The sequence below is a fragment of the Neodiprion lecontei genome, chromosome 2 (genome assembly GCF_021901455.1).
Source record: "Neodiprion lecontei isolate iyNeoLeco1 chromosome 2, iyNeoLeco1.1, whole genome shotgun sequence".
NCBI classification, from domain to species: domain Eukaryota; kingdom Metazoa; phylum Arthropoda; class Insecta; order Hymenoptera; family Diprionidae; genus Neodiprion; species Neodiprion lecontei.
The window spans coordinates 14,572,633-14,595,662 of record NC_060261.1 but is presented as its reverse complement, the minus strand read 5'-3'; the positions used below and the strand labels follow the sequence as shown (position 1 = coordinate 14,595,662).

Sequence of the window (23,030 nt, the reverse complement as noted above, 5' to 3'; positions counted from 1 at the left end):
CCGGATAAACTTTACGCCCTCCCTTTCCTTGGCCCGTTATACTTTAATTGCATTACCTGAGTGTATATTATACCGGATATTTCAAGGATATCTAGCATAGTCTCTGAATTTGAATCAGTAAAAATTCACTGACTCGCAATTATAAGTATATCATTGTAAAAAATCAGTGCATACGCATCGACAAAATAAACACTGATTTTATTGAGTAGTATACTTATAACTGATTCATATTTAGCGAGTAGGGTAAATCCAACTGATTTTATGCAATTCAGGATAAACTTTATGGATGGACCTTAATTGAAATGTTTCCATTAGTTTGTTTATTTTTAATATGACTCATCAATTTCTCACATTAATATTTTCGTTTCCAAAATAGTTAATCTTTTTGCAAGGCTACCACCGGGGTGTTAGCAAAGTTGGCGCCTATGCTGTACAGTAATATTCGTCAATGATTCTCAGTGGCTCACTATTTTTTTGAAATAAAAATTGAAACAAGCGTTCTTTCTTTTGAAATTTTATACGTGTACTGTCACTTACGTCGCTATAGTCATTGACACATAAAATTTTCTGAGAAAGGAAACTCGTTCCAGTTTTAATTCCAAAAAAATAGTGAGCCACTGAAAACCCATTGATGAATATTACTGTACGTGCATACATACTATCTCTATCATATATTCTTGGCCATTTCGACCACCACTTCCATAGATACCAATTTCCGTTGAGTTTTTCCCAGGTAAACAGCGAGGTCTTATCGAATATTACGTAACTTTATCACGGGGACCCCCGTAAGTACATTCATTTTTATTGTATTACATCGACACCCCTCTTTACTATCCTACCCAGCCCATGTTACTGAATCTCGTGCTGTTTACCCACCCAGCTGCTTCGACGGTAAATTATGTATAGGTTGTACCAGGTACACGTTAAGTTCAACCGATTCCTTATATCGCTGCTCGGAAGGATCCCGCTGCGATCATCCGAAAAGGAAAAGGATCAAGTGTGCGATATATCAATATGGTTTTACCTCGAATCTCTCCTCCCCTGTCTGCGAAATAGTTGTTTCTCGAAAGCAAGACCAAGCCGCAATTTCTCAACCGTGTGTTAACCGTGGGAATTGAGCAAACTAATGGTAGCTTCCAATTACCATTTGTTCGTCTGGAGAAAGCATGAGGGCGGAAGAAGGGTAGAGTGAATGAATTGAGGAGGGAGTTTGATCGGGGTTAAAAGGTGACCCATTGCCGGAGTCCCGCTTTATCCGAATCAAATTATCGAAACAGTTGGAAATCACATGACGAAATTCACCTTAAATCATTCCGGGAGCTTTTCAGTTTGAGACATTAGCAAACCTTTTTCTACCACCATGATTGATGGCGTTCAAACAGGTTTTCGCTTTCCTATACACCCATACCTACACAAACTTCTATATACGTCTGGACCCCGCCCAAGCGACGAAGAATTGCTTCTGTGATCGAAAAAAATCCAAGAGGGACAAAAACACTGGTCATCATTAAGAACAGCGAATTTTGCGGTGAAATATAACAACTGTTTCCAAACGCTTCCTTTTACCGCATGATGATGACATTTTTTAGTGATACACGCCGCTCAACGTCATTACTTATGTTCATCGTTAGTGACCCGATCCCCGCCTGCGTTTCCTCAGCTCTATAAAGGCAGAAAGCAGGCTTGCAAATTGCAATATTGCACACCGAATAACGCTTTTGTGAACACATACGTGTATAGCGGTTGAAAGGGGTCCATCTTGAAATGAGGGGTGAAATGGGCTTTTCTGAAAGAGCGCCACAGTCAGTGAGCTGGAAAATAAGTAGATTCATATATTTTAGTGCTGTGTAGCTCTGTACACATATCGGGCATTCGTAACACACGTGATCAATGTCGAACAGTATCCGAAAACGTATACCAACGATGAGAAAAATTTTAACGAATAGTTGAAAATTCGTATTATTGAAAACTTACAGCTCATGAGTAGTATAATCAAGAGAATTCTTCGTACAGATCCCGATACCGACAATTTTACCCGCTTCGCAGCTCAGACACAAACCCTTTTTCCGTTGGTCGATAAAGTCGACCAGAATGAGGATAACCCCCACCGAAAAAAGTGCTAATGTCGGTAAAATTTCGGTACCGGGATCTATACGCAGAACTCTTCTTATTATACTACTCTCACGTGAGTCCAAAATTTTGTAATCAACTTTAAGATATAAACCAACGTCAATTTAATCAAACTCTGTTAGTCAACATAAAGCGGTCAAGGGTCCTACGATAATTATATAATTATAACTACCCCGCATTATTTTCGTGATGTGCTGCTCGCAATGCACTTGACCCTGATTTGCCCAGAATTAGGGGTCCCTATTGGACACATCGCGAAAATAACCCGGTATATGTATAATCAAAATATCGACTGTTCGGTATCTATGAAAGCATACCAATTTTACGGTGACCTGTAATAAGGATTATGATTGGAAAAACTTATTCACCTTCGATATTTGACTATCTCGCATGGTCAACGATACGACAACACTTCTTAATAATTTTTTTCTGGGTCCATGTTCATTTCATGTGAGTTATGATCGAATGTATAATCAAGGCGTGTGGAGTGCGAGAAACCGTAAACGTATTTCCAGTGTCCATATATTTATAATTGCGTCAACCATGAATCTAGCACAGGTATTGTTATTTGTCTGTTTTCGAATCCTTGTATTTATCGTACTAACATTCAACGTCACACTACAGTAGCTCGTATGGACAGCCATACTTACAATTAATCAACAACATCATATAACTATATTTTATAGTATGGTTAAACAGAATTATCTCTTAGCATGTGTAATATCATTTTATAATTTTCAACTCACGTTAATCCGAGAGTGCAATAACGACTGTACTATATAACTATAATTAACTAGCCTTGCCGCTTTTACACCTCGAGTCAGCATCTGTACCGGGCGATTTAAACCTCCAAGGAAAACTTCCTTAAAGACCAACTTGCCGACTAATTACCTGAGTAACCTCTATAACGACGTTGAAAATAATTAGTCGGAAAATAATTGTAAAAAGAGTTTCAACACTTGCAGTAATACTTCTCAGTATACCTAAAGTTTTACCTTACAATCACCGCAATGAATGTATTGTATATTCCTCAAACAGTTTAAAGTACAAATTTAATTTACGATCGGGGATTTATCATCGGCCGAGAGGAGACTTTTCACAAGAGGATAAATGCCAAGTATTGACCATCCGTCAAGAAAGAGAGACGTGCTCTGATATATTGTAAAAGTTGTAGAAGTGCGTTCCAGCGTTTAATATAGCTATGCACGTCAGACCCTCGTCTCTCTTGTAAATGCGAGTGGCAACTCATCAAAAACGCGTAGCGGCAATTCAGCCGCGTTTAATCGTTTCTAGGTTACAAATTGATTCATCGATAACTTGATCAGTCACATTAAACCCGAAAAAAACTTCGTACCTTCACCATTTTGATACGATAGCTGAGTTTCGTAATGACAAACTTGTGAGTTTGGGCGAGAAATTTGAGTACTTACCTATTCAGGCATCGAACATTAATTTATACGTAAGGTGCAAGCGTATAACAAACCTGTAAAAGTAAAATTCCATTTCTACTTCAGTCCAGAAGATTGAGCCGTATATTACAACCGATTGATCGAAAGCGACAGGACTCTGTAATAAAAAAAAAAAAACAAACAAGAACTTTAAAAACGTTGACTCGCGTAGCTACGAGCTCCAGTTTTGCACACACAATAACGGTAAATCGAATTTAATCGCACCCTCTGCTTTAGCCACGTCTTCGCCTCATCTTTTCTCAACGTTTCTCCCTTCCCATTCCTAGTAAACCTGTAAAGGTAAGCAACGGGATCGAAACGAGGTATACCAGAGGCCGTCGGGGAGTCTGCGGCAATCTCAAGTCGCACCCAATTCCGGCTTCGTCTCTCTTCTCGCCACCATGCCGCCTATTTCCATCTCCATTATGGAAACCGGGGTTCCAGCTTACCCGGCGTGGAGAGAAAATGAAGAAATTACCAAAAAAAAAAGGTAATAATAATAATAATAATAATAATAATAATAATAATAACGATGCAGCAAATGTATGGAAATCGGGAACCATCGCGTAAGCAGCAAGATTGAAATCATTCGAGCATCACGATCCTATGCGAGAGAATACGCAGGTATTAAACCGAATATAGGTATATTCTTTGAGAATCGATTACGATCTCATTCCTATTTCTCGATTGCAAGAAGAGAACAGCGCGAAGAGGAGCTTCATATGGATAGATCCAGCTGTTCGAATTGAATATTTCACATAATACTCGAAGAAAGTTGTTACCACGTGCCGGCAAGTTTAATTTATAGATACATGACTCCCGGCGTTTGTTCGACATAGAGCAAACTAATCCTGGAAGATCTCAATTTGTGCCGGAGCAAAGTTACTTGCGCAATTACTTTGAGAACAGAGTTACTTAATCGGTCCTGGTACTGGTTGGTTACATAATAGCACCTTTGTGGATGGAAGTGGTAGAGTTTTAAAAAACACTTAGGGTAGCTTTGGGGCACGAATTCGATATCAATGAATCGTGACGTTGATTCATGGTCGGATACCAGGCAATTGTTACGTCTACTCTTGCTCCAAGGATTGAAGATAAGAAACGTGATTTATTGAGTAAAATTTCTCCTCCGCCCCGATCCGACACACCCTAATTTTTCCTCATAATGTTTTTTCCATTCATTCACGGTGCGTTGTATTAATAGGCGAATCACTGTCGACGAGTGATGCGAAGGACGAGTATACAAGACAGTGTCAAGAATCGTCTTCGTTTGCGTAGGGAAAACAATTTACAACGCAAACGTTGGCTGGGGTTTCGTTTTTCGACGCACGCTGGTAGTATTTTTCTTGAGTATTGGAATCGACTTCAAATTCGCAAATACAGTCTGTATTCGGAAACAATTTTCATCACTAGTCGTCTTTTTACCGATTAAAATGTCTACCTGTACGAATGGAGCTAGTCCCGAATGGAATTTTCCACCACCTGTCAAAGCATAACGTATCTCATCGGTTATTCAAACCACTTTTTTGCCTACATAATGATGCAAGGATGATACCAGTCGTTGAGTATAACTTGGACTATACGCACCACCAGTTCGGATCAATTACTTTCCTCGATCGGATGATTACGGTGGAGTCAAGTTATGGGCCACAAAGTTATTGAAAATATGTGTCGCGGGAACGATGACCGATCGCTTGGCTGACACGACCCGACGTTATCTTTAGACACATAAGCAAAATGTTTCGTATAATCATGTGTGCGAAGCCAATGAAGTAAAGTTTCTTCTCTCCTTGTGGACGAAGCCAATCGAGTAACAGCTTCAAAGACACATATTGACGTATGGTACGCATATTATGGAGACTGGTCCGGATTTGGATAGCAATTTTTTTTATTTTTTTGCTGGAACAGGGTGTAAACGTTAGTTTTTGCAGTACTAGATATCTTTCCAAAGTAATATGGGATTTTTAACTCAATTAGTCAATGAGGTGGCTCGTATCATGTGACACGTTTCCATTCAGATAAGGTATAAAAAAGTTCACTCATTCCAGTTAATAGTTGAACTGGCTTCATTTTTACATAAAACAAATAACATGTTTGCTTTCGCAGATTTTGGAAGGTCGGCTTTAGTCTGCCGTTTTGATCAAAAGATATAGAGTCTTGATTTTTCTAACGTCTGATTTCTGGTTATTCCAGGACAAGAAATAGCTATTATCATTTTTATAGATAATCTAACTACACAGGCCGACACGATTTTCATTTTCTGAAATGTTGCTAACTTATCTTGCTAATTGGGTGTCGTTCTCACTAGTCGATTTATCGTATCACATCAGGTTTTCAATAAAATCAATATAGTTATAATTTTCAGTTACCACTATATATTACTATATATTACCAATAATTATTCAATAATTAGAAGCTTGGCTTGCGTTCAAAAATGTTGCACATAATTTTTTGGGTAATCACAAACATCCAGATTATAAAAACGTGGTGGCAACGTTCTTACGTAAATATCAATAATTAGGATGCAAAATATACAACTCCACTTCCTAGATTCACATCTGAATTTATTTCCTTTAAATCTTGGTGATTTTAGTGAAGAACAAGAAAAACGATTCCATCAAGACATCGAAACCATGGACACAAATTACCAAGGTCGATGGAATGTAAATATGATGGCTGATTACTTTCGGCCATTAAAACGTAATATTCCAGATAAAATACATAAAAAAAATCACGCCCAGCCGTAATTTTATGGAAAAACGCACAATATATTACTCAAAAAAGTTTTAATTTTGTCGAAAAACCAGACATGATTGAAAGAAAATGCGGACACTTCTGAATTCAGGACACGTGAAGTAAAGAATAATAGCCATTAGATTGAAAACAACGCTCAAATATTTTGTCACATATCGATCTGTGTTATCTACAACACAACTTGTGCCTGTATAAGACCATAGCCACATGTTATTTAAATGGGAAAAAAATCACATGCCACGAGGCACCTCCTAAATTTAATTTGAGAAACCCTGTAAGTACCTGGGAATGATTTTTTTTCAACCGTAAAAACTAATATCCAGATCTTGTTTCAGTCCAATATTGACGTACGTTATACACGATACAAGTAAGATATTTATACCAGTACGCAGCATTACAATATTGCATGCTCGAGGGAATACTTGGTACCCGAAAATTCGTCAACGAGAAGAGGATAATTACGCGGGGGTAAGTTTGAACCGCGGTAGAAGCCTCTCCCTCCCTCCCTCCCGCCCTCGCCTCATCTCCTGCGCCACGGTGGCTAATGTTATTAAAGCACAAGTACCACGACACCCCGTTTATACATGCAAAACTATTATACATGCATTACCCACGCATCGTGGCCCTCTCCTCATCCCCTCATACGGCATCGGCACCCTACTCGAGATAGTGCGGGTACCACAAGGGGTCGAACAGACAAAATGACGAGGGTGTTAGCCTAATGTCGGTCCAACTCATCGTCAGCCGCTTCACGACGACAACCGTTAGCAGCTTTACCCTTCCCTGGCTAACTTCATCTTGCAAAACACATTAATGTATCCTCCATTCCTTGTTTGTTGATAGACTCGCAGATGCGAGGGTGTATATTGTAATTAAGAGGATGCTAACGTCTGTTTTTACCGACTGAGTAAAATTTCACCTAGTTTTAACGTTACTGTATCATGCCTACGGAGCACCGATGCGAAAATTCGTACGCGATCAGCGGAGTTCTACATTCAATGCCGAACAAAATTATCCAAATAAACTTTTTCTTTTCGTGCAAAAGAAACTCCAACAAGTGTATGCCTCACCTAAGTGGCAATTAAATTGCGTGTAGGAACGAATCTCTTCGCGTTATTGTTCCGTAGAACATCATTTTTTTAGGATATTTTTATTTCGCATTGCCTGTAGAACTTCGCTAACTACGATGTTTTCACGTAAGTTTAATGATGCGTAGGCTTCGATAATAATAGTCAAAATAAGTGACATTCAATGTGGTCGGTAAAAACTGACTATATCATGCTTTAAAGGTGGCACCATCGAGAAATCGTTAAAAGTGGAACAGGTTGGAATTCAAATTTATCCGAACCGACGATTATATCTTTCGATATAAAAAACATCAGACTAAGTCACCGATTAAATAATACAACGACGGAATATTAAAATTATGATTTGAGACAGGCTCTAATAGGAAAACTCTTGTCGGTAGACTTGTGGTAAATAATAAAGATATTTCTCAAGATTAGACATCACCAAAGAACAAGACTCATATCGTGTGTTTAAGAAGAATTTTGTATTACAGATATAGAAAAACATCGCTACACCGAATGGTACACGTATAATAAAAAGATATTTGATTCCGAAGCGAAAAATTGAGGTTGGCTATCATGATTTCTGCACAACTTTCATGAAAAATGGATGAATCGCAAGATTTGAGGCAGTCGAATAGTTCTCGAATGAATTTGCTAAGATCGGTAACTAATCGTAAATCATTAAGCATTATTCATTTTTTCGTATGTGTCAAAATGTATTTATCTGAATAATGTCTGGATCCTGGTGCGTATCAACAAATTCGGCACTTCTCAATGACGCCACCTTAAACCGTTCATTACCACAAATTTCTTTCAAATTGTGAAAATCTGACGAGGTGAAACATCGGAGGGAGAGTTCGGACGGCTGAAAGGGTGAAACGAATGGTTCCACTTATCACGCGACATTCTACAGCTACGGCTTATCAGCAGTCAGACGAATTCAGAGCGAATGGCTAATCTCGAGTCGGGGTGATTAAAATTTCACCAGCATATAGCAGTGGCTGCAGAAACGGAGGTAGCTGGTTTCCTCTCGCCTCCTTATATTATATGTTACAGGACGTGGAATCGGTACGATGAAGAAAACTTTTGCCACCATTTGCCGGCGAAACGGAATCGGAATCGTAAAAATTAAGTACCGGAATATAAAAGATTATTGAGCAAAGTTGCGTCGAAATGTTAGCAGGAGGAAAAATCGTGAATCCAGAGAAAAAGAAATGTTACCTATGAATTCATTCTTCTCATAGTGTCGACAACGACTGTTTCAAATAAGGCTAATATTTTTTCCTTTTATGGAACAAGGTCGAAACGTTAGTTTACCGCATAAAAAAACTCTCCTGAAGTATAGGATTTAGATTAAATCGAAGTGGTGCCTTTGTTCTATTTAAATCGTCGGTAAAACAATTTACTTATTCCGGTTTCTTCGCGCAATTTTCCTTAAATAATTGCAAGTCCGGCCTTATATGGGTATAATAACCGTAAAGATAATTAGATTATTTTAAAAAATGAGGGTGGATCTGGTTTACTTTAGAGCGAAAAGTAATCAAATATCAGCAAAATCATTATCTAATCCCTAATCAGTCTTCGGATATAGACCCAAATTTTGCTCGGTACTTAACTTGTCTGCAATAAGTTTTCCTTGAAATTTTACGAACAAAAATTAAATCTACTTCTAATATGTAATTTTCATTATTTTTCCTAGAAAGTCGTAGATTTTCATAACTTTTCTCTGAAATTTGTATACAAATTCTAGTATACTATTCTACGAAAAATACTACGATTTTTCACGATTATCTTCAATCTTTTACACTGTTTTACGATTTTCTACCATTTTCTATGATTTTCTACGACCCAAAACTTTTCATAGTTTGACGTAGAAATTATTTTCGCGAGGGCGAAAATTCCGCGAAGAAATTGGAATGAGTATGCTTTTTTACTCATTATGTAAAGCATTGGCCAACTTTTCGAACAGGGCGATTTCTAATTCGGCAAAAAATAAAGAACCTTATTCCAGCAAAAGAGAAATACGTAACCCTGTTCCGAAATAGTCCAGTATCTACTATGAATTGAATTAACAAAACTTTTGATGGATGAAAAAGCGTAGGTAATACCCATATGGTATTATTACCGATGCTTGATGGAGCGACGATAAATTGAACCGGCCTCACGAAGTGCGGAATTTCCGGCGAAAACTGAAAGACCCGGAATCGCGTGTTCGTTTCTATCGTTTGACGTCAGTATGAGGTATAACATGTTAAATCGATGAATCTTATCGGTTTGGTATTCATGACTTCAAGAAAGGGAAAGAGAAACACTTGCGTATATTCTCAGTGCGAAAGTATCGAGCAGCAAAAAGTTCTCGCAAGGCGAATCAGTGGATTTAAATTGGCTGAAAGTGATGTTGCACGATAATTTGTTGTTAAAAATATTTCAATCGAATATGAGTGTATTGAAAATGATCCACCGGTACGTTAGAAATTTCATAACGTCATTCTGGAAAGAAAGTGTAATTAAATTGAACACGTAAAAATATATTGATTCAATGTTTCCGGTGATATTATATCTACTTATAGTTGAAAAAAAAAAAACAAGTATTAAAGCGGTGCATATCCTTACAACTGCCACACACGACGTCAAAGGATCACGGAAGGCAGAGCAATAATCAAGCAGCATGAAAACGTTGGCAGACTTTTTACACGTGAAGAGGAATTCCATCCTCTTTCGGTCAAGCACGACAAAAAGAGAAAAAGTGTTTTTAATAGTTTAAATGTTACCCCTTGACGAAATTCCAGACTCGGGGGGGAATAATGGCGGGTAAAATTCGGAGAATTTGAAGCAACCCTTGCACAGAATTTACACATAATACAGTGTAGAGTACTCCTTTCTCTCTGCACGTCCTTATCATCTTATTAACTAGGAAAATCGAACATAGCACGTTTAATAATCCATAATGGAGACTTATAACCAATCCGATCGCTGTACAAACTTCATTGATCGTGAATTTGATAATAATAAACGTCAACCGAGGGGCGATTATCACATTCGCGGAATGAAATTTCTGCCGTGTAACCAAATATCGTACTTCCAAATAATAAAAGACCTTCACTCACTCCTGACGAATTGATTCGGCCGAATGTGCCGAACCATTTTCAACATTGACGTATAACTGTATTCAATACGTATATTCCAGAAATCATATTATGATAATATCGTATCCGCCTGCGGATTATTGCGACGTCCCTGCACGTCATTCAAGAAATGTAACAGAGCCGAAATCAATGAAAAAAAGCTTCCTGCTGCGGTGGATATTATAACAATATTACACCGACGCGTCAACTGAATAATCAATAATCCACCCCGTTAATTGTAACATTACGTCTGTACAAACAGGATGCGATAAGCTGCAGTGTACACGTTTCGAAATTTGGTGTTTTAAGCAAGGGGACATAATTTAAGGGTAAGTTTTCAATTTCGCGATGAAAGGAAATTTTGTATTTATATAATGTGACTCAATCCACCAACTTTCGGCCAGCTTTTCAGGGAAATATTTCAACTTGGCTTTGTAATTGAAAAAAAATATGAGCCGTTTTTTTTTTTTTTTTTTTCCTGTGGGAAAAGGTCTCATCTTTCCGAATGTGAAATCTATTTCAAGGTAGATCATCAGGGACTGCCAAAAACCACGGTTTTTTCTATATTTTCACTCCTATATATACAAAGGACCAGAATCCATCTTAAAATGAATTTCATATTCGGAAAGATCAAATTTTTTTGCCGAAAAAATACACCAAATAATGTTTTTCCTGATAACAGGAAGTGCTGAAATTTCCCAAACGAGGATTGAATTCGAAAACGTGATAAAAGCAGTCAACGTGTATCTTGTAAAAAGTATAAAACCTAAGCTTAAAAATTGAAAGAATTTTACGTAACAGTGTACAGTGTAAACCATAACATGTCCAATGGTAGTTGAATCAAAATTTTAGCCCTAAGAAGCTGACCGAAACTTTGTGGATCAGCTCTTGTACTCAGAATTTTCATTCACGGTTGAGTTGTGAAAAAAAAAAATCCTAAAAATATCGAAAAATGGCCGTGAGTGCATCGTCATTCATTGACATCGGCTGTGTCATTAATTTTTCTGGCACACAGACGTTCATTGAATTGTCAAAGAGTAAGAAAAAATTCCCAAATTAATTTCGTTATCCAGACAAAAATGTATCGGCATGGGAGAGGGTCCCCTGCTTTATGTATATGGTACAAAAAGCGAACGACGTTTGATTATAACTTGTTGGTAAAAGTCGTGATGCGTAGTCCCTGGCGGTCTGGGCTTGCCTGTAATTTCCGTCAGCTATCAACTGTTCGAATAACGCGTTCCTTCGTTTTTTTGCCTGCACCCGTTATGTAAATCCAGACAATATTTCGCAATCAATCTACAAGCCGTCCTAATCAAAAAAAAAAAAATATATATAGCTCTTGAATTTTTTGCAGAGCACTTACTAGAGATGATTGAGAGCAACCTGTATAGCTTGAGCTCGTTGTGAACTTGTCTATCGATATATCAACCACCCAGCCCAAGTACTTTTGCTGAGTGGTTCTGCTCCTTTTTCTTGAAAACAAGTGCAATCAATCGGAAAAGTAATTGGCGAAGGAAGGAAACGAAAGACGCGGCCGAGTGCTGATAGGTACGGAGGATAAGAAAACCGATGCAGAAACAGCTAGCTACTCGCTGTTTCAGAGGTTCCTGGAAGAGATTAGAGTTTAAATAGAGTCGGTGATAATAAGGTACGGCTAATCAAACTTACACTCACTAGTTGATTTCTTTCTGTTTGATTCAATCTTCCTTTCTTAATTCATTTACCGTGTCTTATCTGAAAAAATCAATTGTTTTACCATCAGTTTGGCGAACATTCAGCATCTTGATGAATTGTTCGATGCGGCAAAGTCAAGAAGCGAGCCTACGGAAGGTAATTAATAGGTACGTTTGAAAGTAACAATTTGTGTTGCGATGCGAGTATAGGGATGTAAAATGAACTAGATATTCTACAATTGTCTACTTTTTATTGCTTACAATCTATAAAATATTATCTTTGATATGTGGACTCGATTTATAAAATAACTTACATTATACAAATATGCGTATTTGATTATTATTGTTAGTTATTTTGTATATTATTAATACATTTACTGCAATACATCATCTCTTGCTGGGTTAATCGCGCTTCCAATACCACGAAGGTTGGTTCAGCTGTGAAGTAAAATGGAAGAACCCAACGACTAATTGTAAGAATTGTAATAATACATATAACGTTGTACAGAAAAGGATGAAATATTTAGTATAATGTCACGTTAATAATTGATCATGATTGCTGCGGAGATAAATTTTTCGATCGCATTGATTCAAGTCATGTCAGCGGTAATATTAATGCTCCAGATGACTGGTAATAAATTCCTTGCATACCTACTAGGTACGTTCTAAGAATGGATATCAAACGAGATGTTTGAGGATAAATTGGGCCGTATATATCAAAACGCATGTTTTTGGGTAATTCTGTTGTCAAACAATATTCTTTCTACGTAAGTTCTGTCATTTCATTCTTCGAATACCTAAGTGTTGCGCATTTTCTGGATACAATGAATATTCGTCGTCAAGCTTCTGGCCTATTTGACAATTGACACAATCGCATATCCGCATCCAGACAGAAATAGTTCTTCGGCTGCCCCTGAACAACGTGGCAGCTCTCAACGTTGAACGACTTCCGCTTCACCCTCCTGGACACGTAGTCACGTACGTACGTTGGTACCATCCGATGTGCACACTTGTAATGCGTCAGTCGTCGAAGCTGAGATCTTCACGAATGCAAGGCACACTTGTCGTTGTACCTGCATGCTAACGGCGAGACGTCGACGTAGGTAGGAATTCGCACCGTTGAACGACTCTCAGACGTCACACGTTGACCTTTAGCTCAGCGAACGAGCATCTCGCTCTGCATAAGAAGGGGAGTAAAAAATTCTTTTCTAGAAACGCGTTGCGCCGCCGTCAACGATTTAGCTCACGTCTCCCCATCAAAAAGTCATAACTCAGCCTCTGTGCTGTACCCAGTACTTTTAATAAATTATCAAAATCGTTCCCCCAGGATATATAACACCGACCCCGCAACTCGGGTCAACAGACTTCGCTCTATACTTTCGCAGAGGATACGAGTTAACAGTTCACCGGAACTAGAACTAACCCAGAGGAATAGGAAATGCAAAAAGAGATCTCGAAACTTGTACCTTTTCTCAGACCCGATGAAAATGATGCGATATTTTTTAATATACTTCTTATTATACCTTCCCAGACTTGCGAAATTTTCACGAAAAAAATTTACTTGCTTTGCGTAGATACATAGTGTACATACATACATGTATAGGTCCAAAAATATTCTCTCAATTATCGAGTCACTACAGATTATTATTGTTACTATTATTGTTATTATTATTATTATTATTATTAATAATAATTATTTATTATTACTTGTTTTTTGTAGTTTTTTTTCTTTTGTTTTTTTTTTTTTTTTTTTTACTTGGAGGAAATAGTAAACTTTTTCCGACGATAATCACTTCTTCGGTGATTAACATTTACATTGGATTAAGGTTTTCGGTTTCACAGTAAAATTATAATAAAGGATGGCAAAGGAGCCTATAACATTATGGGATAGGATAAAAAGATTCCAGATTCATGGAAAAGGAGAATCTTGACGGAGGATTGTGGACAATTGAGGCAGACGCACTGGAGATTTTATAAGGAAAGGCAACTCATTGAACCAAATTTATTCGGTCCGGGTTCTTGCAACTCGTTATATAAGACACCGCTGCAGATCTAAACGAAAATGAAATGTGGCTGGGGTTGGCAGACCGAAGTGTCGCATTTCGGCCCTGTCTTCGATGTTCGGAGCCATTTACCGTGGCAATGTGCCGACGACAGCATGCTCCACCTGGTGATCATCGCCTCAGCGCCACCGTCTCCTTCGCATCGCCAGTCCAGCACGCGTCTCAAAGCCTGCGTTTGACACTGAACACATACGTGAGCACCTGGAACAACGATTATCACATCTAGTCAACGTTCAGCTACGAGATATTTACCTTACCGTCTTCGGATGATCGTAACTCGATATGTCATACGAAGGATTACGGATAGTCTTACTAAAGCTATAAATCTAGTTACATAACGAGGAGAAACGGCGAAAGTTTGGAGGGCTGAATAACCGACGGCGCATGCGCAGAATAGTTCAGCCCTATTGGTGCGCTAGATCGTAACGCGGTAATATTTTAGTCTGCAAGGCAGGGGAGCCAACTTACGCGAAAATCGCACAAGATGTCAACCTCTGCCGGGTCGAGTGACGAATTGATGGTATGTCGTTCTAATAACTCGTAACAATCATCAGTCATCGGGTAGTAAATAACAAAGTTTGGAAGTCTTATTCAAACACCAAGTTTACTAGTTGGATCTGGTTAACCCGATAATATGGGGATAAACCGGTTCTATGGAAATCTGTCCTACAGTCTGCGGCCCTGCAGAAAACATTTAACCTGAAATGATAAATATAATCTTTTCCACAGAAATTTTATCCTGCAGAGTTCGATCCTATAGAATTCGTTTCCAAAGAAAAATTATCTAAATAAGTCGAAAAGTACTCGTCCAGAAACTAAATTTAAGGGATTCGCACCTTTAAGGTTGGAATTAGTCAAGCGCAGTCCGATATTACGACGCATGATCCTCTGATAAGAACGCAGAAGGTGACTGACTGTATAACCCCGTAAGTTAGAATAAGTTAGGCCTCACTTTCTATCGAGGCGAACTCTGTAGAAACTAACAACTTCGGAGAAACAAGTTAGTTTTATTCGAAAATGAACACACCACAATTTGTCAAAGATTTTTTTTTCTTGAACATGTGTATTGGGGAAAAAAAACCGAACATATACAATCGTTACAATTTACAAGTCATAAACTTGTGATTTAGTAATAAATACATTATTATTACCCAAAAATTAACTCAGACGATCTACGGAGAACTCATTAACGAATAAAATGAGAGATACTGTGAATCAGGATCGAATGATCAACAATATGGGTGTTTTAGTAAAAGATGTTAGACTAATGTTATTTCTCCGAAATTGTTAATATAATGAATGAGGTAGTTCAATTTATAATTCTGCGTTTGAAATATTTTTCCTACGTCACGAAGATTTCCTTTTTCTTTTTTTTTTTTTGTTGCTTAGCATTAGAAAAGCTCGATCATTTACACGTCGTAAATCTTTTTCTCACACGTCCTCAAGTTATGTCTAAAAACATTAACGACGGTTAAAATTTTCTGCCGGAGTGTAGCGACTTATTCTATAGCGTGTATAGAGTGTGGTGAAATATTAATTATATTTATGACGATCCATAATGGTTAATTGATCAACGGCGCACCCTTCTGAAATGTGCGCGAGAATATATTTCACGGGAAAGGGTGTTTTATTTACTTTATTCCGTTTTTTTTTACATTTTTCTCGTCGGTGGCATGAAATATACTTCGGTTGGAACACGGAGTGCAGATAGAGGGGGGGATGGCGGGATTGATGGAGACGTGTATTTCACGCATCGCCAGAGCTGGTTCTTCGCCTCGCGAAACATGCAAACAAAATTAGGCCTCCGCTTGTTTCACGTAGCAGGAAGGCGCAGGGAATTCACCTCTGCCTGTTTAAACGGAGAATCACGAAAAAGAGTGAATTTCCGAGCACTTGACAATTTTTTTCTTTATTTCAATTTACTTTCCACATTATGTTACGACAATTCTCACCACGCTTTTACCAATCTCAAATATATCTATTACACGTTCGCGGACCATGTTTAAAATTAATAAAAATATATCTGCTGGGTGTGATCGGAGTTTTGGATAACGTGAAGAAAAGAATTCTCCAAGTTCCATCTATGCATCGAGATTAATGTTGTGGCGTGAATTTAATTAATGAAACCCGGCGAACCCGTAGCAGCAAGATGAATTAATTTTCGGAATAATTCGAATCCCACTGGCAAAGCTTATTGTTAGTTCCGTAGAAAAGCATTCCGTGTACAAAATTCTGCTTGAAGTATTACCTTGTCAAATAAGCCTGCGTATTTCACTCCTTTTAGATTAATCGAGGGAAACAAACATTCTCTTGCAGATAGAGTAATTTCTTTCATCGCTCCTGCAATCTCCGTCATACCTTGCTCAATAAAAAAGGGTCCGACATTTTCTCCGGTAATCTTTCAGTTAATCATTCGCTCTTGTATAAAGTATGATATTCGTATTTACATACGGTATATTATATTATATTATAAGCATCTCAAATTACCTTCCGTTAGCCCTGCGAGGCTGGTCTCCTTGTAACAAGCTTTCGAAGCCTTAGTCACGGTAAATGTAACACAGTATCTGAAACAAATAATAAAAGTAAACATTAGCTTCGTGATGAAATTCCGTGGAGCAATAATAATAAGAGTATAAATAACTTTCGGAAAATACGAAACTCCAATTCGAGAACGCTGCCTCGAGTTTAGTGTTACGCACAGAAAAGTGTTGCCATCTAATGGAAGAAAACTCAGAGGTATGTTCGAATAAAATTTCAATAACCAACCATTGGAAAAGTTTGTTTAACCAGTGGAAGGAATACCTGTGGAAGCGCGAAAAGTTTCAATGAAAATTTCTGCCCGTTAATTATATAATCCAAGAGTTTGTATACTCGCGGTATTTTGGTTGATTTCTAACAATCTTTCCGCAGAAATCGCCTCGCTTTGTTAAACTCGCAATGCCACGACGAAGCTTGCAGACAACTTGCCATCAATTTTCCGCAATTCCCGGGTCTGAAAAGCTGGCAAATAAATGATTCTCCGAACTCGTTTCTCCTGCACGGCACGACGTTAACGAATATGCATCTATAAGAAAATGATAATAAAGTTGTCTAGCATTGCTGTAGTTATAAATAAATCGCTTAAAATTGTACACAGTAGTATCTATAATAATTTAATATTCCGATAAAATATTAGCGCACTGAAATTATAAAGATAAATGTAAACGGAATTGAGGCGTAAAAATATCTTTCCAATTTGTTTCAGCCCAGTGACCCCCGCCGTTCGGCGAGAAAGCATTTTGATAGCGCAGCGTCTCGACGGACTTTCCGGGATATCTGCACAAAGCACCGGGCTCGCGAATTGCGACACTCACATAATATAGGTAATGTACGTATATGAATTCAGCTTGAAAGGATAAGGATGTGTGCAGTTGTACTCGGTCTTTTAATATTTTCCGGATTTAGTAGACCTTTCCGGAGTCCTTGAGAAGATGAATGAATCCATCTTATAGAAACTTGCATTCAAAGTGCCACAAATTCCTGTCAAATTTAACAGTCACCGGTTGCTGAGAGAATGGGACGCGTCGTTATACTTATAATACTTTTGGCGGCATGGTAATCGAGTGTCAAGAATTGTATTAGATGTAATGATGCAGAAAAGCGAGTATTCGCATTTCGCGCCATTATGCCGCAGCGTGGTTAACCACATGAAGGCATAACCCCCTGGGAATATCGATTTTACTCCAAACATAAACTCCGCCATCTATACCTATGTATATATAATATACAACACTGGAGCAGAAGTCTGTAGATGCGCCAAATTATTGACCAAAATTGACGCTGAAGCATAAGATAAACTTCATAGATGATTTACACGCCCGATGGAATTATTCACCGCAGCTGTTTAAGGATGAACCACCCAAACCCTTTGAATGAAAAGTTAGAAAGAGAGAAAAACTGTCTCAAATATCTTCTGCAGCATTTTTCGCTATATTTTTGGTTAACACGAATAAAGCAACACTTTTGCTATTTAATAGAAACAAATTTGATCAATTTCGAATAACACAAGCTAAAAGAACAATGATTTGAAGAAAGGTTGCATAATCAGGACGTTCAAAATAATAAAACTTTGATACTTTTGGTGCGATTCGAATGTTTTTGTGGTATGTCGTTCACCGTGGAGACCTTTAGAGATCGCCTGAAAAGATTTTTACAAATAATCGACTTCAGAATGAGTGGAAATATATTTGTGCAAGTACGGAACAACAGATGTTCGTCAACGATTACATTTGCAGATTATAACTGTGTCGTACTGTGAGATCTCTCGAATATTTTTCAAAATATTCGTAGAGATCTGGTCAGCAAGCAAAATGAGTCGAAAAACATTCGAATCGGATGATACACCTTAGAGTTTAATTATTTTCAACGTTCCAAACATAAAACCTCTAGTCAAATTATTGATATCTAAACTCTCTTATTCGAAATTGGTTGTATTCATTCCTATTACGTAGTAGAGATGTTGTTTCATTAGCCTTCATCATCATTGTCGCCAACAACATTTTTGGAGATATTTTAAACAGTTTTTTCTCATTTCCTAATTGTTTATTCGGACGATGGTGCCCATTTATCCTTAATTCGTAACAAGAACTTTCCATTTCTGTATTGACATACACTTACTCTTTCGAGGCGTCATGCTCCGGGTCATCTTGATAACGGAGACGAAGGTTACTGCGGATGTCATTGCTGTCATTAGCATGGCGTGTTTCACTGAGCTCAGCAGGTAGGAGTAGGGCGACTTCTGCAAACAGAAAACAAAACGGGATTTCATACCAGTAATATATAAAGGGTTGTAGTTTTCCAATATCAGCGATTCGGACGATTTACATTATCGGAAATGTAGAATTAAAGTCATCTTCTTGTTTATGCCTATTAAAGCTGGGATCATCTTAGCATATCTTGACGCATCACGGGTATATTTCAACGTACTCGACTGGGTAAACGTAATTAAAACTTTTCCTTCGGAAAATTGTATTACTCCCCAAGACTTTTTATCTCTCCAATTTCAGGCAAAACAGTGAAACTTTCTCCCGATTGAGTTTTGTTCAGAAATAATTCTAATTTGATGATATATTATTCACAACCTGCTAATTTCAGAAAAAAATCCCTCCCTCCGCCGGCGAACGAACAAACGGGTAAAATCTCTGAGAAATTTTATTTAACATAATAAACAGAATATACGTCCCTTGTGAAATCTACAATTTCAGACTCATTGAAATATCGGATCTTGTAACAACTCTTGAGAACGAGAAAATATCCCGTACGAGAATGGAATTCCGGAACACGAAGCAGCGGGTGTTTTACCGCTCTTTTTTCAGACTACAGCGACACGAACAAATTCCTTGAAAAGATTCTCGCAACTCTGAACCTCCGTACGAGTAGCTATATAGTTCACAGCGATTACTCGACCAAGTCGTCGGGTAGAACACTTTTTGAAGAGAAAAGGTGTTATTCTATTTCTTTGTTTCTAGCTCATCTCTCCCCAAGTGTAAAGAAAAAAATAAGAAGTCTAGATGTCACGGTTTTGGTCCCCTTGATACCTTGATATTGGTATTCATTTATATGTATAAATATAATCGGTGATTACGTCCTGCTCAAGTGGTACAGAGGAGTTTCGATCTACATAAACACCGAGGTATCTGTACTTCCGTCCAATACTTGTTTAGTGACAAACTTTATCCATGAATTATGTAATCGAAGAAATTAACAGACAAATTAAAAAGTTCATGATTTTATAAAGGTGGCTAAAAATGGTACAGCAACCACAAATAATACATCTACTCGATACATTCACTGAAACGAGACCTCTTCTCTTTTATCTATCACTTCACCGGTAGAACACTGACAGATTCACAATCGAAGCATGTCGGGTTATTTCTGTGATGCGCCCCATAGGGACTCCTAAGTATAGGCAAATCAGGGTACAATTGCACTCTGAGCAGCTCCGAGTTTCGCCGAGGGCACACCATTCGCGTGCTAACAAAAGAGCATCGGAACTGTTCATAGTGGTATTGTGCCCTGGTTGCCTATAATTAGGAGACCCTAACGGGCGGGGGGGGGGGGGAGCATCACAGAAATAACCCAGTATATCAGCTATAACCACGGTCTTACATACTGGTCTGGAAACTCCCGTCGTATGGGTAGTTCGGATGCCAGACGTGTAGTTCATGTATTGCCCACTGTGATCGCTGCGATCTAACCCCGGCGTGATGACGATGGTGGGGGAAGCGAGATAGAGGCAGCGCTAGCTTTTCAATCTCTGTCACCTCAATGTTTTCTTTTTTTTTAATTATATTTTCAAGCACAACCAAAGCAAGACACAACGTATGAGAGCACAACAGAGCACAACATACGACACGGGGATTTTGAGGTTAGGTTTGAGAATACGCAGTAGGCGGATAGATCGCAGAGACGAGTAGTGACGGGATTACGAACTACTGCAGTGCTTCCATAAGCGTCCTACCCCCACCACTTGATTTTGTGACGAGTATCCAGACCAGCCCCCTGACACACGCTGCTAAAAGTGGTTCGCAAAATGTCGCTCGATTCTGCCGCCAATTTCCACCACTAGTAGCGCTAGTAGTTACCTGACGAGCTTGCGCGCGGTCAGCGAGGGCAGCGAGTGTGTCAGAAGTCTACTAGCGCCGCGTAGAGGAACTAAAAAACGGGGGCAAGACGCGTACAATTTTTAGTATACGAGCAGTGGTGAGTTTCAAGGGGCTGATCCAGACCTGTATGTAAGACCGTGGCTATAACAAATATTCAGTGAATAAAAAATAAATAAGAGCAAAGCTCGCCTGGACGAGGGCACGGCAACCCTCATGCCATTCCCCAATATCCAGAGTCTGGATATACCCAACGTACATACCCAACAAACAACCCACGTGCTCTTCCAATTCCTCCAGCAGCCCCTGCGCAAAACTTTCAACAAGGTATTCCAACCATTCCTTTACCTCATTACCGTTGTTAAAAGATGCTTGAAACCGGGCAACGATGCTGTGTATAAGCACGTGATACTCACAGGTTTACTTCACCGTTCAACGAGGTGCGTCGCCATAGATTAAATGAGGGAGCGCAAGGCGTAACCCAAAGCTTCTACTGTAGTTTATCGTATAATCTCCTGAATCGAATTCCATTCTGTACGTAATGTACGATTGCTCCGTTTAAACCTTAATCTACTTCAATTTCAGCCAAGTAGAAGTGTAAACCAATGACCAAAAACTTTTCGAATTCACTTTGGTATCTTTATCTAATAGTGTAAAATTCTTCTCATTCTTCTTCTTTTTCTCCTTTCTTTGGTTAAGAAATCCCGATAGCGTGAATTTGTCACAGAAATTGCACACCCAAAGTACGCATTCTCCAAGTTATTCGTCCATTTAGACAGGCTGGCCAACTTTACGTTATTGGGCCCCGATGGAAACTGTCAATAGGGGTAAATATTTCAATGTAACATAACCTATAGGCGTCTGCGAATTTTGATAACTAGCATCTGACAACAACTGACAATGAATCAGGGAAACTGACAAGCAGGCGAAAAGAAAAACTCGACACAAATTAATTGAGTGAGGCAATGGAATCACATTATTTAACGCATCCTGAAATAACTCGCTGAATTGATGTGTTAATAGATTTTTGAATTAGATATACTTTACTTGAATTCATGAAAATTAACTGGATTATTAAAAATCAACAGAAATAATGAATTGAATTAGTTTCGATTCGTGCCGAAATTATTTCTCTAGAGAAAGAAAAACTTGAAATGAAATATAAAGTAAGTTAAATTAAAAAAAAATATTCATTTGAATTAACAGGAAATAAAAACGTTAAGTTAAATTACATGAAATAATTTATATCAATTTAACTCAAAAAATTATTGTGTCCTTCAAATCTGGAGTCATTTCCTCTTCGCATTTGGGTATTTTGGTATGATCAATTTTACGCAATTTTACGAAAACCATACACGTTTTTGGACTTGATTATAATTTTTGAACTAGCCTGGTTATTTGAAATTGAACCACTTGGCTTGTACCTACTTTCTTCGACTGTTCAAGTTCTGTGGTGCGATATAACAGAGATCAGACCACACGGCATAAATCTCGCAGACACGTCGTCCAGACATATTTTTTGCTGAGCTCCCAAGAATCTCTGCAGCGAAATAACGCCTCCCAGACGACATATCGTTTTGCTGAATACTCAAGAATCACGAGAAAATCATGTTTATGATGCGGAGCGCCCCACGTTTGTCAAAAGTCCTAAATCAGCAAAGCTCGCGTGAACATCACGAGATAATAATACATATTTCAACGGATAGCGGTAGTGAATAAATAACGCTGAATTCTCAGCAAAAAAGACAAAAGATAATTTACGATCAAAAGGATGAGAGAGGAGGGCTCGTATTTCAGCTCATTACCCCGGCCATCAAAGAGAAACAGGTTGACAAAAATTACAGCTGTAATTAGCTGAAAATGGTAATTACGCTTCACGGCACAGATGACGTCTAGCTGCGACGGGTAAATTTCTCAGCATGAGAAAACCCCAAATTCTTTTTGCTCAACAATCTCGCGTTCCCATGTAATCAAGAAACAAATTGTCCCCGGGGATATTCGCCTCCGCGGTGGGCAGAGGTTGAATCGGGAAAGTCCTCGTAGACGGCTATCTACGTGCAGCATCTTCGACAGACGCTGAGGGCATCCTGATCGCTAGTCGAGTGAATGAGCAGGTAGCGGGAGCA

At 38.5% G+C, this 23,030-nt stretch overlaps 1 protein-coding gene across 1 annotated transcript in view; it reads right to left on the bottom strand.

Annotated features, from left to right (window-relative positions):
* Positions 1–13,854: 13,854 nt before the first annotated feature.
* Positions 13,855–23,030, bottom strand: part of LOC107227839 (somatomedin-B and thrombospondin type-1 domain-containing protein) — a 34,907-nt gene continuing 25,731 nt past the window's right edge. Inside the window, exons 3-5 of the mRNA XM_015669100.2 lie at positions 18,920–19,040; positions 16,751–16,827; positions 13,855–14,464 (exon numbers count right to left, since the gene is read on the bottom strand). Coding sequence (XP_015524586.1) covers positions 14,253–14,464; positions 16,751–16,827; positions 18,920–19,040 — 410 coding nt within the window. The 3' untranslated portion in view covers positions 13,855–14,252. The remainder of the gene's footprint in view (positions 14,465–16,750; positions 16,828–18,919; positions 19,041–23,030) is intronic.